The sequence below is a fragment of the Fundulus heteroclitus genome, unplaced genomic scaffold (genome assembly GCF_011125445.2).
Source record: "Fundulus heteroclitus isolate FHET01 unplaced genomic scaffold, MU-UCD_Fhet_4.1 scaffold_314, whole genome shotgun sequence".
NCBI classification, from domain to species: Eukaryota; Metazoa; Chordata; class Actinopteri; order Cyprinodontiformes; family Fundulidae; genus Fundulus; species Fundulus heteroclitus.
The window spans coordinates 70,899-86,312 of record NW_023396724.1 but is presented as its reverse complement, the minus strand read 5'-3'; the positions used below and the strand labels follow the sequence as shown (position 1 = coordinate 86,312).

Here is a 15,414-nt window from a genome sequence, read left to right as displayed (position 1 = left end):
GAAAGTTATATGTTTTTCAATGTATTTGGTTATAATGTAGCTCCACCAACCCCAGCCGAACATGATGCCAATATAAGAAGGGAGAGTTTCTGGTGCGGTCAGATGCAAATTATTAAAAACATAGCGGAGCAACTTTGCTTAAAACTATGTTTCAAAGGAGATCATCCATTAGCTGACCAAACCTCAAAGTAAGATGGACGCTGAGGTTGTAGAGTTTCTGAAAACAGCTGGTCCCATAAACCAGGCACAGGGAGTTTGTTGAAGGAGGAGAAAGAACTACAAAAGACAGTATTTGAAAGCTCATTCTTTATCTGCTCACCAGAGGAAAAGGACTTATGACTGGAGGTCAGATATGGAGAAGACAACCCACTGACTCAGTGGAAAATGCCCTACGTATAATGTCAGAGATAGGACTTTGCACTGGTTAACAAGATCAACGCATAAGCAAAAGAAAGTTAGAAAAATAATCCATTCACTCTGCTGAAGTGATAAAATTGCCCAAATCACCCAGCTTTGCTTTTCAAAGGCATTTATTCTGTAAAGCCTTCAATACAACTCAAATAATTCAGATCCTAAAAACCATTTAATAAATATTCTTTTTTTGCCCCCACCTTTTTTCAGTTAGGCAGTTTTCATTTGCAGCAAAACCTTGAAGGACAGAAAGATTGTCCTGTAGTTTTATCAGTGAGGCTATTGGTTAATTACGTAGGTTCCTGTCATGTGGAGATCATATTCCATTTCTCACCTGAACAACTGCTTTGCTTCCAATAACCTCCAAGACCTGTCCACTCCTCCTGGTGCCATCTGGGAGGGTCAAATGAACAATCTCAGCATACCTGGGGAACTAACACAAAGAGGAATTACACCTTTCAACAAAAGATGCTACAGAAACAAAAATATCAACATCACTTAACATAAACTAGTGTCTGAGTTAAAAAAAAAGAAAAACACAGCAGTGACTTTCCTGAGAATCGTTATTCAATAAAAACAGTACATTTGCAGTGGCCTTACCTTCACATTATCCAGGATTACGAGAGGGCCATTTACCCCAGACACGGTGGAATAGGCTGAAATACAAGGAATTAACTCATTTATCATTTCGTTCATTTAAGAATCTAGATGGTTAAAACTTTTTCTTGTGCAAGTGGAATGAGAAGTAGTACTATTTATATCCTTTTTTTTTAAACTTGTCCTGTCTGGGAGTGTAGCATTAAGAAATGCTGTCTTAAAGCCAAAGAGAGCCCCACAAATTTTACTTTCACAAGTGGAGCTTCACTGCTTTTGTCTTATTGCTGATTTATATATGCAGAAAGCTTTTTAAGATTTTATCAGAAACTATTTCACATTGAATGGACACAAAAATGGGAAGGTAGAAGACAAAAAATGGAAGCGAATAAGATGAGATAAAATGCAAAAAGGGAGAAAAGGTGACAAATATAGAGGAGAAGAGAAGGAGCGAACAAGTTAACATCCTCGGAGTCTGCTTCTACACCTGCAAAGTGAAATATAAAAATAACAGCAAAACCAACAGATACAGTATTGCAGCAGGGGTTACAGCTAAAATAATCAATTTGACTGAAACATTTTTCTAGTCAGTCCATACATCACAGGGGCAGTGGACGTCATGCCACATTATGTACCACACTTGTTTATTGTGCAAAGTCAACTTTAACCTAATCTGGCAGTTTTACAGTATGCAATGACAATTCCTGCATCTCTCCCACTTTTCAGGTTAAGAGCTTTGGTGTCATCTTGGATAGCCCTCTCCATCATCTCCTTCACATTCCACATCCATACCATCACCTGGTTAACTTACTTTCATCTTGGCAGGATCAGGTTCTTCCTTCACACTTTTGCCAAACTGGTTCACAGTCCACTCACCTCTCAACTTTACAATTTCAACTCCCTCCCCTTCCTGTCCTCCAGAAAATCCTCCATAAACTGCAACTAGCACAAAGGACAGCAGCTTGCATCATTACATCATCTACTTCACACCTGTACATTAACTCCACTGGCTCCGTCAAATTCAATATAAATAAATCCTATGAAAATAAAAGGCCAACCACAACCTTGTCCTTTTGTAAATTTCTGACTTTTATATCTAATCAAAGTCAAATTATTTGCTGTTATTTATCTTTTTATTATTTTATTTAGTACCATGTTTATCCATTGGGTGCTTGGGTGGTTATAAATGAAATGTATTATTACAATAAAAGGGGAACACATAAATACCACATTTATGAAATACTGAAGACAACAGGGAACCTTTAACATGTTTAAATTGAAATTTTTTCGAGCTATTTGCTAGTTGGAACGAGTTTATAATTTTATCATACAAATAAAGTACTATAAATGTGTAGGTACTGTTGAGAATTAAAAAATATATCTTAGTAGGGGTGTCTCCCCTCTCTGTGGCCGGGTAAGATAACATGCAACTTTAGTTTTATGGCTGTTGGGTCATCGCGGCCTGACCCCGTGCTGGGAAGAGCAGCCCCTTTGTTAGAGACACAGATGGTTTGCAGATTACCCCTCCCTCCCTTAGAGGAGGCGGGCAGACACTGTATTAAAGAAAGTCTCGGCAAAACTTAAAATCAGATAAACCTATCCACCGCGCGGAAAACATCTTGTAATGGTAAATGTATACTCTGTCTCCATATTTAATTTCTATGAATTAAATATGCATTTAAACTGTTCTACCTCTGATCAATGTTTCCTCATTTATAGCCAAATCCGGAACTGGGAAAGATGGGTTTTTAATAGACATGTAACAGCAAGCCGGTAAAACCCCATCTTATCAGTACCTATTCATTTTTGTGCAGTTTTGGCTAATAATAAAATTTTATAGTGGGCAGCAATGCTATGGGTGCAGAGATAAGAGGCATGTGCATTTGATACTGACAGTCTTGAAAGTGCTCTCTGATCAAGTCTGAAACCGAGTTGATCAGGTCAACCAGAGGCTGCGACATCGTGAGGGACAGGTCATGCTCGGCTATAAATGCACATGCACAAACTTTCTGGTTACACACAGTCAGCCATAAATACAGGTATCAAGGACTGCAAACACAAACTTAAAGATGAGTTACAAGTATACTTTTATTTTGAAAATAAAGTAAAAATAAAGTAAAAACATTGTACAAAAATGCAAATACAAAAGTCTGCAGTCATATGTGAGTTAGGGCTAGACAATATAGAAAAAAAGCATATAGATAAAACAAAGCATATTTATCGATATTGATAACTATCAAAAAATTTCAAAACATATATGTAAGTGCTGCATTATGTGTTTGCTTAATGGCTCATTTTTAGATAAAGAACACCAAGACTAAATTGAAACTCAACCCTATTCAACTAACTTTTTACCAAAGTCCAACTTTTAATAAAGAAAAAAAGAACAGGTGCTCGGTGGACTCTTTGAACGGGGCTTAGCTTGGTATTGGAGCATTCCTGGGTCTGCGTTTGTGATTGGTTGGAAGGATGTAGTGACTGTGGCATTAACCTACATTATACGCTAGAATGCAAACAAGAAGGAAAACGTTGGTTACGTACCGTAACCCCAGATTCTATGAATGTAGGCGTAGACCTTTAAGGCTCTCGCTAGTGGGTTTATCCCTTCGCGCGAGCACTGAAAACTTTAGTCCATTCCCACCTGCTGTGTGGGCCTTACTCCGGTCAGTATAAATAACGGTCAGACCGGACAATCGGCTCTCAAATAGCTATTTTTCTTCAGCCATTTAGGGACCAGTAAGGCCCAGAACGTAAATAAATGACAGACCAGTCTGTGAACGGTGATAACGAAGGTTATGAACTGTAAAGTAACGCTGGGTAGAACAAGCCAAAGGCTCACAGAGATAACACTCTTCAGTCATTAAGATGTCATCCTCTCTGTAGTGGTGCACACCACAACGCAGAGGTCTAGGCAGAGGTTAAAACCAAACCTGCTGCCGATGACGAAGAGGACAAGTTACAAACTGTAACCATCTAACAATGAACGGAGCAGGTGAACAACCCCTGAGAGGGGCAGGAAACAATTAGCTGCTGAACCATGCGTAATGCTGCAACATAACCATGCCTGTTTGTTTCTGTCTTCATCATCTCTGGTCACAGAGAGAGAAGATCAACACAAAACAGCAGAAGTCGCCAAATGGGACTGGAGAATTTAAACCTTTCCCACTCCAGGTGGGAGGAGGTTGTCCAGGTGAGCGTAATGATCATTCTGTCAGAACTCTGAGAACAGAATGAGTCATGGAGAAAGCTGAGACATCACGCAGGTAAAACCTGATAAATGAGCACGGAGATGACCAGGAGGCTGCCGTGCAGATATCCTCCACTGTCATTCCTCCATGCAGCGCTGCGGAGGAGGAGATTCCTCTGGTGGAGTGAGCTCTGAGCTTCTCTGGAGGATCCAACCCAGAGGAAACATAAGCCTGAGAAATAGCCTCAGCCAGTGTGAGAGGCGCTGTGCAGACAAAGGCTGTCCTGCAGAGTTGTCTCTGTAATGCACAAACAAACACTCTGTGCAGCGCAGTGCAGCTGTGCACGCCACGAGAGCGCGCGCACAGGACAGAGGAGATGGCGCGTGACTTCCTCCTCAGAGCTGTGGGGAGGAGGATAGAAGCCATTCAGAGTGATCACCCTCCACCTGAAAGAGCTTGCGATGCTCTTGGGTGTGCAAGCAGGATTAGGACGCAGCACCGCTGAGCTGCCGTCCCCCTGTATGCTGAGACAGGAAGGAGCAACAGAGAGGGCGGACAGATGACTCACTCTCTTTGCAGACGTCAGAGCTAACAGCAGAGTTGTTTTCAATGACAAGAGTTTCACTGGAGCCTGATCCAAGGGCTCAAACGGCGCTTTAACCAGAGCGCACAGGACCAGCGCTAAATCCCACTGAGGAACCAGTGGATGTGACACAGGTCTGTGTCTGCGTACACCTCTCAGGAAGTGCTTTGTCAGTGATGGTTAAAGACAGTTCTGTCACCAAAACCCTCACGACAAGAGGGAACAGCCACAGTATAAGTCTTAATTGTGCTGAGGACTAAATTCCTGTCCATGAGCTGCTGGAGAAACGTTAGTATGCAGGCTAGAGGACATGAAAAGGGATCCAGGCCTTTCTCCGCACACCAGCTCTCAAAAGCTTTCCATTTTGAGGCATATAGTGCTGTTGCAGAGGCAGCCTGTGCACCCTGAATGGTGCATACAACTTCTTGCGGAAGGCCGAGCCTCTCTAAGCGCTCCCGTTCAGCGGCCAGGCCCAGGGACACTGGTCTATTTCCGGGTAGCTCCTGATTGCCCCTCCTGCCTGGAGGAGTGCATCCTCCTTCCACGGCAGCTGCCATGGGCGGCCTGACAACAACTGCTGCAGGTTGGGGAACCACGGAGCACCTGTGCGCTGGGGGGCTATGAGAATTACCCGATGCTGTTCGCCGCGAACCCGGTACAGGAGCCGCGGTATCTGCGGAACCAGAGGGAAGGCGTAAAGGAGCGTCTGTGGCCACGGATGAGCGAAGGCGTCCACTCCTAGAGGAGGATCCTCCTTCGGGGTCAGGGAGAACCACAGCTGACACTGTGCGTTCTCTCGTGTGGAGAACAGGTCCACAGCTGGCCCGCCGAACCTGCTCCAGATCTGAGAGATCAGGTCGTGATGGAGGGTCCAGTCTTCGTGACGAGGACCCCCTCTGGACATGATGTCCGCTCCTCTGTTCTGGACACCGGGGATAACAACTGCTCTGATGGAGAGCAGATTGGTGCGTGCCCAGCACAGCAGCCGTCTGACCACGTTCAGCAGCTGAGCTGAGCGCACGCCGCCCTGCCGGTTTATGTACGCCGCTGAGACCCTGTTGTCGGTGCGGATCAGAACATGCTGACCCCGCAGCAGAGGAGCAAAATGCTGTGTCACCTTCAGCACCGTGAGGAGCTCCAGCATGTTTATGTGGAGAGACGTGTGGTCTGGCCACTTCTCTCCCACTACCTGGGACAGACACGTTCCTCCCTAGCCTGACAGCGACGCGTCTGTGAACACCGGGACGTGTGACGTAGGTCTGCTGAGGGGAACTCCCTCTGACAGAGTGGGGGGGGGGGGGGGGGGTTTCCCCAATGGGCCAGGTCGGCTCCCACTAACAGAGGAACTGCAATCATTCGTGTCTTCTGGCGCACAGGGTCTCTGCGCAGGCGGATGAACCATCTCTGCAGGGGCCTCATATGAAGCAGACCCAGCGGAACCACCACGTGGGCCGCTGACATCATCCCCAGCAGCCGCATGACGGACAGAGCTGTCACTGTGCTGTGAGGTCTGACCCGGGGGAGCAGCGCTGACAGCGCGTCTGCTCTCTGCTGTGAGAGTTGGGCTCTCATGGTGGCCGAGTTTAGCTCCACGCCCAGATAAACTAGCAGCTGGGACGGGAGAACAGAACTTTTCTCCCAGTTTATGGAGAAGCCCAGTTCTGTCAGGTGTGCGGCCAGAGCTCCGGTCTGCACCGCCACTTCCTCTCTGGATCGAGCCAGGAAGAGCAGGTCGTCCAGATAAAAGAGGATTCTCATTCCTGCAGAGCGCAGCGGCTGGAGCGCCGTTTTCACGCATTTGGAGAACGTGCGTGGGGCCAGATAGTAACCGAACGGCAGGCGGTTGTACTGATAGGGAATCCCCAGGAGGGAGAAGCATAGATACTTCCTGTGTTTCAGGATGATGAAACATGGAAGTAGGCGTCCTTCAGATCTATGGAGGTGAACCAGTTGTTCTGGTGAACGTTCTCCAGCAGCTGTCTGATTGTCAGCAGATTGTCTCTCCATGATCGTCTTGTTCAACAGGGACAGATCGAGAATGGGTCTCATTCCTCCCGTTCTTTTCGGGACCAGGATGTAACGGGAGTAGAACCCCGTGTTTTCCTCCCCGTGGGGAACCCTGGAAATGACGTCTTTTTCCAGGAGTTCCCGCAGTTCTGACAGGAGAGCAGTGCTCTGCTCTGGAGATGCTAGGACCGTCTCCACCATGCCTGTGAACCGTGGAGGGTGAGACAGGAACTGCAGTGTGTAGCCTGTGCTGATCAGTCTGTCCATCCACCTGTCCAGGGAACATACGCGCCGCCACTCTGAGCAGCGCTCTAAGAGTGGACGCGCATGGCTATGAGCCAGGCTAGGGCCCCTGCCGCCATCCTCCTCGGAGATTCTCTGGGGGGGAACCCATGGGGGGCCCGGGCAGAAAGGGCTGTGGGTCAACCCGAACCACGGCTTTAACCTGCAGACCCGCCTCAGGGTTCTGAGGGGCAGCAGGGCCATGCTGAGAGGAGGTGTGGATAACACATCACTTCACAGCAGGCTGCTGTGATGACAGCGAAGTTTCTCCGCTCCTACTGCACGATAAGTGAGGAGGAGAGAAGGAGACATCAGCAGAGAACTCGGTGGGCTTTGGCTGAGCCAGCTTCTCTGTGAACATGTTGCTCTAATGGAGCAGCTCCACCTGACGTTACACCACCAGAGGCGTCAGCGTTGGTAATACGTCTTTTAACAGCTGGCTGCCGCTGCGCCGAGTTTCCTCTGCTCCCATGGTGTGATGGGTGAGGAAGAGGAGCAGCAGTGAGCCTAGGCTGAACGCAGAGAGTTTCTCTGGGCTCACGCTGCTCAGGGTTTGTCTTGGCTGGAGTGGGAGAGACACTCTGCTCAGGACTCGTGAGGTAACGGTGCGTCTGAAACGGAGGTTTAGAGGCTACCGGCTCACCGTGGGTGGAGACTGTGCGTGAAGCCGCTGTGAGATCATCCGATCTCACTGCAAGGCTGGAATCTGCTGGGATTTTGCCTTCTGAGGATGGTTTATGTTTTATATCAAAACATTTCATAGATTCCAAATGACATACATTCCCTGCCTCCTGTCTCCTCTGTCTTCTCGGCTGATGACGGCCTCTCTGGGCCAAAGGCTGCCGCGCTGGGAAGGGCTGCTGGTGCCGGGAGGAGGAGGCTGCTAGCGGAGCAGAGCGGGAGAGTCTAGGCGCTCCATGGCTCCTGGACTCTCCCGCTCTGCTCCGCCAGCCACCAGAGGAGTGAGGGACGCGGGAGCCGGAGCTAGGCGGCACCAGGTCCCGAAATGTCTCAGACTCCTCAGCGGTTTTCTGGAGCTTCTCCAGCGCCGACTTAAAGTGAGGCGCTGGAGGGCCTCACTTTCGCAAAAGGGCGAAGCCTATATGAAATAGAACTGTTATTCTATTGAACTTTTTACTGACCCTTTTTTGCTACTGCAAGACACGTCTATCGATCGACATATATTGTTATCATCCAGCCCTAATGGGAGTCTGAAAATATTTGTGGGTTAGGATTGTTTTTATGCAAGTATGAACATAAAGCTTTGAGTCCAAAGTCTCAACTCTAAATTGTACGACTACAAGTAGTCACTGCTGTGGACTCCAATTGAAGTTTATGGGTATGTGTTGAAAATGGACTAATACAACTGTGTGTGTATCACTTTAAGAACTCAGGAAGCCATCTGAATAATGTTTGCTGTAATTGGTTCATTGTAATCACAAGCTGTCAATAGCTGTTGCTGTTGCATATAGCATATGTTCAGTGTTAGATGAGCAGAAAGTTGACGAAGTAATCATTGGAGACCGCTCAGAGCTGTTTGTTCAAGAGACTGGGAGCGTGTAAATGAATAAAAGTAAGTTTTGTCAGTACACCAGCAGGATTTGTACATATGTGCAACTTAAATATATATGGCAACTTAATATGGAGTGGGGATTGTCTTAAAAAGATTTGAATAAATATAAAAGGATATATATATATATATATATATATATATATATATATATATATATATATATATATATATATATATATTTTTTATAAATATCCAAGTACAAAATACAAATATAAAAATGTGACATACAAATAAATAAACAAAATACAAATATAAAAATGTGACATACAAATAAATGAACAAATTTATATAAAACGTGTCTTTGTAAATATATTTTCGAGATTTGAAAATAAATATGCTTGACTTTGTATGTGGAATTTGCATTTGTGAATCTCCTTTATGCATTTTTGAATCTCCTTTTTGCATTTGTGAATCTCCTTTTTGCATTTGTGAATCTCCTTTTTCCTTTTATGTGCAGCCACAGCTAGTCTGTGAGAGACAGCTCATGTCTCTCTGAAGAAAAAATCCACTATAACACACACAAGTAACAAATGACACTACTTACCCATCCAGGTAATCCACTGGTCGCTTCCATGTTGATCTTATAGTTGCGATTGAGGCCAGAACTGGATACCAATGACTGTACAGCCAGAGCCTAGCTATCGTTGCACAGCACTGCCATCTGCTGGTTGTTCAGTGGAGGGTGTCTTCGCATTCAAATCTAGTGGTATCTATTTGTGGATCTTGGCGTGCAGTAGGAATGTCTCAAAATTACGTCATCGACATAAAAGGAAAAAGGAAATTCACAAATGCAAAAAGGAGATTCACAAATGCAGATTCCACATACAAAGTCAAGCACATTTATTTTTATATCTCGAAAATATATTTACAAAGACACGTTTATCTATATAAATTTGTTTATTTATTTGTATGTCACATTTTTATATTTGTATTTTGTACTTGGATATTTATAAATGTATGTATATGTATATATATCCTTTTATATTTATTCAAATCTTTTTAAGACAATCCTCACTCCATAACTTAAAGAGTTAAGATTATGACAATGTGGTTTGTGGTTTATTTGTGGTCTCTTGCCGCCATCTGCTGGACAAATTAGAAATGGCTGTTTATAGCGACTAGAAATGATAGTTTCCATTTGTTTTGTCTTCTGTATTTCTTTTAGACCACTCTCAGCTCTATTAAAGAAAGTTTGGACCTGAAGCTATCCTCTCATCCTTTACCGGATGCTCATGGTGGCTGTACCCTTAAAAGAACTAACACTAAATGAAGGGAGCACAACATTAATGGTCCTTTGAGCTGGATTACAGTTGCTACAAAGAGAGCATGTCTTGGACCTTTCTTCATGTTTGTGATGGAGGGGGACGAACAAGTTAGACACAGACGGTAAATACGTCGGCCACCTTACCTAGACGAATTTTATGAGGACTATGTTGGTCAGCAGAGTAGAGCACCTTCTTATGGTGGACGTTACGGAGCTCTTGGATAGGGAGATTATACAGCAAGGGCACCCATCAACACTCACCCTTACATAAGTGGCCATCAGCAACATCATGAGGGATCTGCCGGGATGACACCCTTCCCCATGCAAAGCTTTTAAGGTGGAAATAAGACACCAGCCTTCACTGTACAAACAAGAGATGAGATGGTCTTGACAGCAATTAGGGAAATCCGACAAGAAAACCGTCAGATGCAGGAGAACATGTTACGGCTCACAGAAGCAGTAAGCAAGCTGCAGATAACCCCGCCCTCTGAACACCAAGTCCAGCAGGAAAGGCAACATTCTATTGCAGCCAAGTCAGGTGAAGATTTAGAACTTCAGGATTCTCTATGTACATCTGGATCAGAGTCAGAAGATATATCCCAATATGAACGTTTAAAAACAAACTTCGGTCAAGCAGATACAGAAGTGGAGGAATAAGTTTTACCCTTTCAAGACCCACCCCCAGCTGTAAGACAACGCTTGTCTCCCTCTCATTACTCCTATTTTAAGTTGGCTTCAGTGATGAATGATGACGTACAAGATGTTATGTAATGATGTGCAAAGGATGGATGTAAAGGGAGGAGGACCTTCACTCACATATGGTGATATTCAGCCACGGCAGTACCTGGCTCTCACAGAATATTCACAGCCATCTCACTACCATGCAGTGCAGTACCCCCATGCTACAGGTGACGTTCAACATCCTCATTATCAAAATCAGCAACCAAAAACTTTTGTACCCAGACCAGGATATCAGGAGAAGGTCTACAGGAGGCCAAAGCCTACAATCCCCCCTTTCACGCATGACGATCCCAGAGAATTCTCCAGACTTAAAATAGCTCTGGACAATCTTCTACCAATTGATGCCACCAAACGGTTCAAGTATCAAATATTGGTTGACCACCTCAAGCTAGAGGATGCATTACTCATTGCAGATTCCTACAGCAACTCAGACTCCCCCTATAGTGGCACCATGGCCCCACTCACAGCACAGTACGGACAGCCTCATCAGCTCACTTTAAAGACAATTGCAGAGTTAATGGATGCCGCCAATATCAGAGACAGTGATACTCCATCCTTTCGCAGATTTGCTTTAAAGGTGCGAGCCCTTGTTGGAATGCTGGATCAAATGGGACAAAATTGACGAATCGAACTGACTTGTGGTTCCCATGTCACTCAACTCATATCGAAATTACCACATGCTTTAAGGACTCATTTTCATCGCTATCCTTTTTCTCAGCACATACAAGTATCTACGTTGTTTGATTTCTTAGACTGGTTGGTATTTGAAGTCCAGGTGCAGGAAAGTGAAATAGTAATGTCAGATTCTAGAGAGAGACTATACAGACAGAGGGAGCGACAAGAGAAACAAGCACACCCAAAGTCCTCTACTGTTTTACTCAGCACAAGACCTAGGACCACAGCTGCCATCCCTACACAGACATGTTCTATTTCCACAGAGTCATCTCCAGCCAGTCAGAAATCTAAGTTACACTGCCCATATTGCAATAACAACCAACATCTTCTAAATCAATGCACAAACTTCAGTAACCTCTCTAAGGATCAGAGAGAAGTGTGGATTAGGAGTAACAGAAAATGCTGGAAATGTGGAAGAAACCATCAAGCTACTCAGTGTAAGCTGAAAGTTAGATGCAGCACATGCAATGGCAGACATGTGGAAGCTCTTCATGATGTAAATGCAAGACCAGCAAAAGAGGAGACTCCTCCACACTCATCTAGTGAAGTGTTGTATGTGGACTGACCAACAGCTTCCAGCCATGTACTACTCAAAATGAGTAAGGTCATCAGGCGAAATGGCAACCATAATATGGAGACATTTGCCATTTTGGATGATGGTTCTGAAAGAACCATTCTTCTATCTGCTGCAGCACAGCAACTTAAACTCCATGGCAACCATGAAGATTTAGCCTTAAAGACAGTCAGGCAAGACGTTCGAGTTATCCAAGGTGAATCAGTTTCCTTTACAGTCTCACCAGCTTCAAACCCTGACAAAAGGTATGAAATAACCTGAGCCTTTACAGCAGAGCACTTAGGCTTAGCGGAACATTCAGACTCAGTTGCCACTTTACAAAGTAAATATGCTCACCTGAAGAACCTTCCCCTCACTTTGTTCCATCAAGTGAAGCCTCTCTTCTTGATAGGTTCAGTCTATCCGCATTTAACCACACCAATCGAGCCTGTAAGACTTGGACCCTTTGGTGGTCGTGCCGCTATTAAAACCAAACTGGGATGGACTCTACAGGGTCCTACAAGCTTGTTAAAAGAGCAGCTTCCCACACTGGTTCAGTGCTTTTTCACATCCACACGCTCCACAGACTCTGACCTGATGAAGAATGTCCAACAACTCTGGCAATTGGATGTGCGGCCCTTCAGAAATGAAAAGGTGATTATGTGATCACAACAATATAATCAAGCAGTTATGCTTCTAGAGGAGAAAACTGCAAAAGTGACTGTCAACAGTGTTAACAGGTATGCAACCCCGCTTCTTCGCAACATTAATATGCCTACATTGCATGCTGCTAAAGAAGCTGTTTTGCCACTGTTGAGAAGTACAGAATGGAAACTGGTGAAGGATGTTAACAAAGCAGACATCTACAATAAAGAAATAGCCAAGTTGGAAGATGCAAGCTACATTACCAAGTTAAAGCCAGATGATGTTGCTCAAATAAAGGAAACGTGGTATATACCACACCACATGATGGAACATATTGGAAAGCATAGAATTGTGTTTAACTGCTCATTTGAACACCAAGGACAGAGTCTGAATGACTATCTGTTGGCAGGACCAACCCTCGGCCCGACGCTTTTGGTAGTGCTTTTACGCTTCAGACAGCCCAGCGTTGCCATTTCAAGTGACATTAAAGGAATGTACCATCAGGTCTGCCTGCCAAGTGAGGACAAACCTCTTATAAGACTTCTATGGCGGGATGTGAAAATAATGCAACCTCCTGATGTGTTTGAATGGCAAGTACTTCTATTTGGCACTGTCTGTAGCCCATGCTTTGCTGTCTCTGCATTGCAGAGACACACAAAAGAGAATAGAACACCTGATGAAGAAGTAAGGGGGGTCGTGGAGAACAACGTCTACCTTGACAACTGCTTGTATAGTCTGAGTTCTAAGGAAAAGGCAAAGGAGTTATTTGATAGGCTTCAGTCACTTCTTCTCTCTGAAGGGTTTGAACTCAGACAATGGGCAAGTAATGTCCCTGAAGTTAAAGCTCATCTTCCATATGAAGCCAGAAGTGGCAGCAATGAGCAATGGTTGGCCCAGAACAATCTAGAACAGCAAGAAATGGCACTCGGCCTGCGCTGGGATTGTGAGAAAGATGAGCTGGGTTACAGATATCGTGTAGCGCCAGAGAAAAAGCCAACAATGCGCTACATTTACAAAGTTCTGGCAAAACAGTACAATCCACTTGGTTTCATTACACCTTTTACCACAAGAGTGAAGATTATTGTTCGGCACTTATGGGACAAGCGTAGAGAGTGGGATGACCCTCATTTGCCTGAAGACCTCCTTAAGGCATGGTACAAATGGGAAGAAGAGCTGGAAACCTCCCCCGAATAACAATGCCACGGTACTACAATAGCCCTGAAACAGATATGCAGGACTGCAACAACGCTCTCCACATATTCTGCGATGCATCTGAACAAGCTTACGGAGCCGTCGCTTTCCTTCGTCTGGAGAAAGCAGACAGAAATGTGGAATCAGCTTTTGTGATGGCAAGATCCAGTGTGGCCCCCAAGCGGCAGCAGAGCATTCCAAGACTGAAACTGTGCGCTGCACTGACTGGTGCGCAATTAGCAAAACTACAAATCACTGAGTTGACTATACCAATACAACAAGTCGTACTTTGGTGTGACTCCACAACTGTTCTAAAATGGATTCAGTCAGATTCATACAGATTCAAAGTTTTCGTCGGAACCAGAGTGGCTGAGATGCAAGAACTCACCGGTTCTATGACCTGGCGATATGTAGATTCACTCAACAACCTGGCTGATGACATCACTCGAGGAAAATCTCTGGAGTCCCTTATCAATTCGAACAGATGGAGTCAGGGCCCAGCTTTCCTCTTGCTTTGCAGAGGAAAGCTGACAATGCAGATTGTCAGCTTTCCTCTGCAAACAATGCAGATTTTAAACTCTATACCTCATACGGATAAAGTATGTTCCTTTCAAGAACTCATCGAATGTACCGCAAGATCTGCTCACGGGGCGGCGCCTCCCAACGTCACCTCTCAGTGGATGACTACAAGGATGCAGAGTTGACAATTTTACAGCAGACTCAAATGGACTGTTTTCCAGATGATTATCAGCTGCTGCAGGCAGGAGAAACTGTGCCACCCTCAAGCAGACTTGTTAAACTGGCTCCAGAGTATGACACAGAGATTAAACTAATCAGAGTTGGTGAACGTCTCCAACATAGTGAATACCTGGAGACAGAAGAAAAGCATCCCATTTTGTTGGATGGGCACCCTCCCTGTCACTAAACTTTCATTAAACAGTTTGATGATAAGCTCCATCACCCAGGGCAGGAAAGAGTGTTTTCTGAACTACGCAGACACTACTGGGCCATTAAAGGAAGGGAAGCAGTTAAACGACTCCAACGAGAATTTCCACTCTGTCAAAAATGGCGTGCAACACTAGTGCTCCCTCAGCTGGCTGATTTCCCAGCAGTAAGGTTGCGCCTGTTAAAACCACCCTTTTACTCAATGGAGTTGATTGCTTTGGACCATTCCTTGTGAAGATTGGCAGGAGAAATGAAAAGAGATGGGGTATTCTTTTTAAGTGCCTCACAACACGAGCAGTTCACATTGACATCCTCACAAACATGACATCTGATTCATTTCTCGTGGCTCTCAGGTGTTTTGTATCAAGGCGAGAAAAACCATCAGAATTACTCTTGGATTGTGGGACAAATTTCAAAGGAGGTGGGCGAGAACTACATGAAGCCTTTCAGAAGATGCGTCCTTCAATTCAAAACCACCTCTCTAAACAACAGATAAGGTTCAGCTTCAACCCACCTGGTGCGCCTCATTTCGGGGGAGTTTGGGAACGTGAAGTACGATCAACCAAGTCAGCACTAGAAAGATAATTGCTAGAGGTGTCTGAAACGTCACTAAATATACCAACCAGTGTTGCCAGATATTGTGAGGCAAACAAGCAACCAGCTCTGAAGATACAAAATAGCGCAACAGGCAACCTACCAAACGACAGAGGGTGAGGGTGGGAAGTAATGGAAGTTGGAGCACAGACGCAGTATGCATAGACA

The 15,414-nt window shown here is 45.0% G+C and overlaps 1 protein-coding gene across 1 annotated transcript in view; it reads right to left on the bottom strand.

Moving 5' to 3' along the window:
- The window catches only part of LOC105922498 (V-type proton ATPase subunit B, brain isoform), a 75,787-nt gene that overhangs the window by 39,587 nt on the left and 20,786 nt on the right, over window positions 1-15,414 (bottom strand). The window contains exons 2-3 of the mRNA XM_036130250.1: window positions 1,012-1,067; window positions 746-844 (exon numbers count right to left, since the gene is read on the bottom strand). Of these exons, the coding sequence (XP_035986143.1) occupies window positions 746-844; window positions 1,012-1,067 (155 nt within the window). The remainder of the gene's footprint in view (window positions 1-745; window positions 845-1,011; window positions 1,068-15,414) is intronic.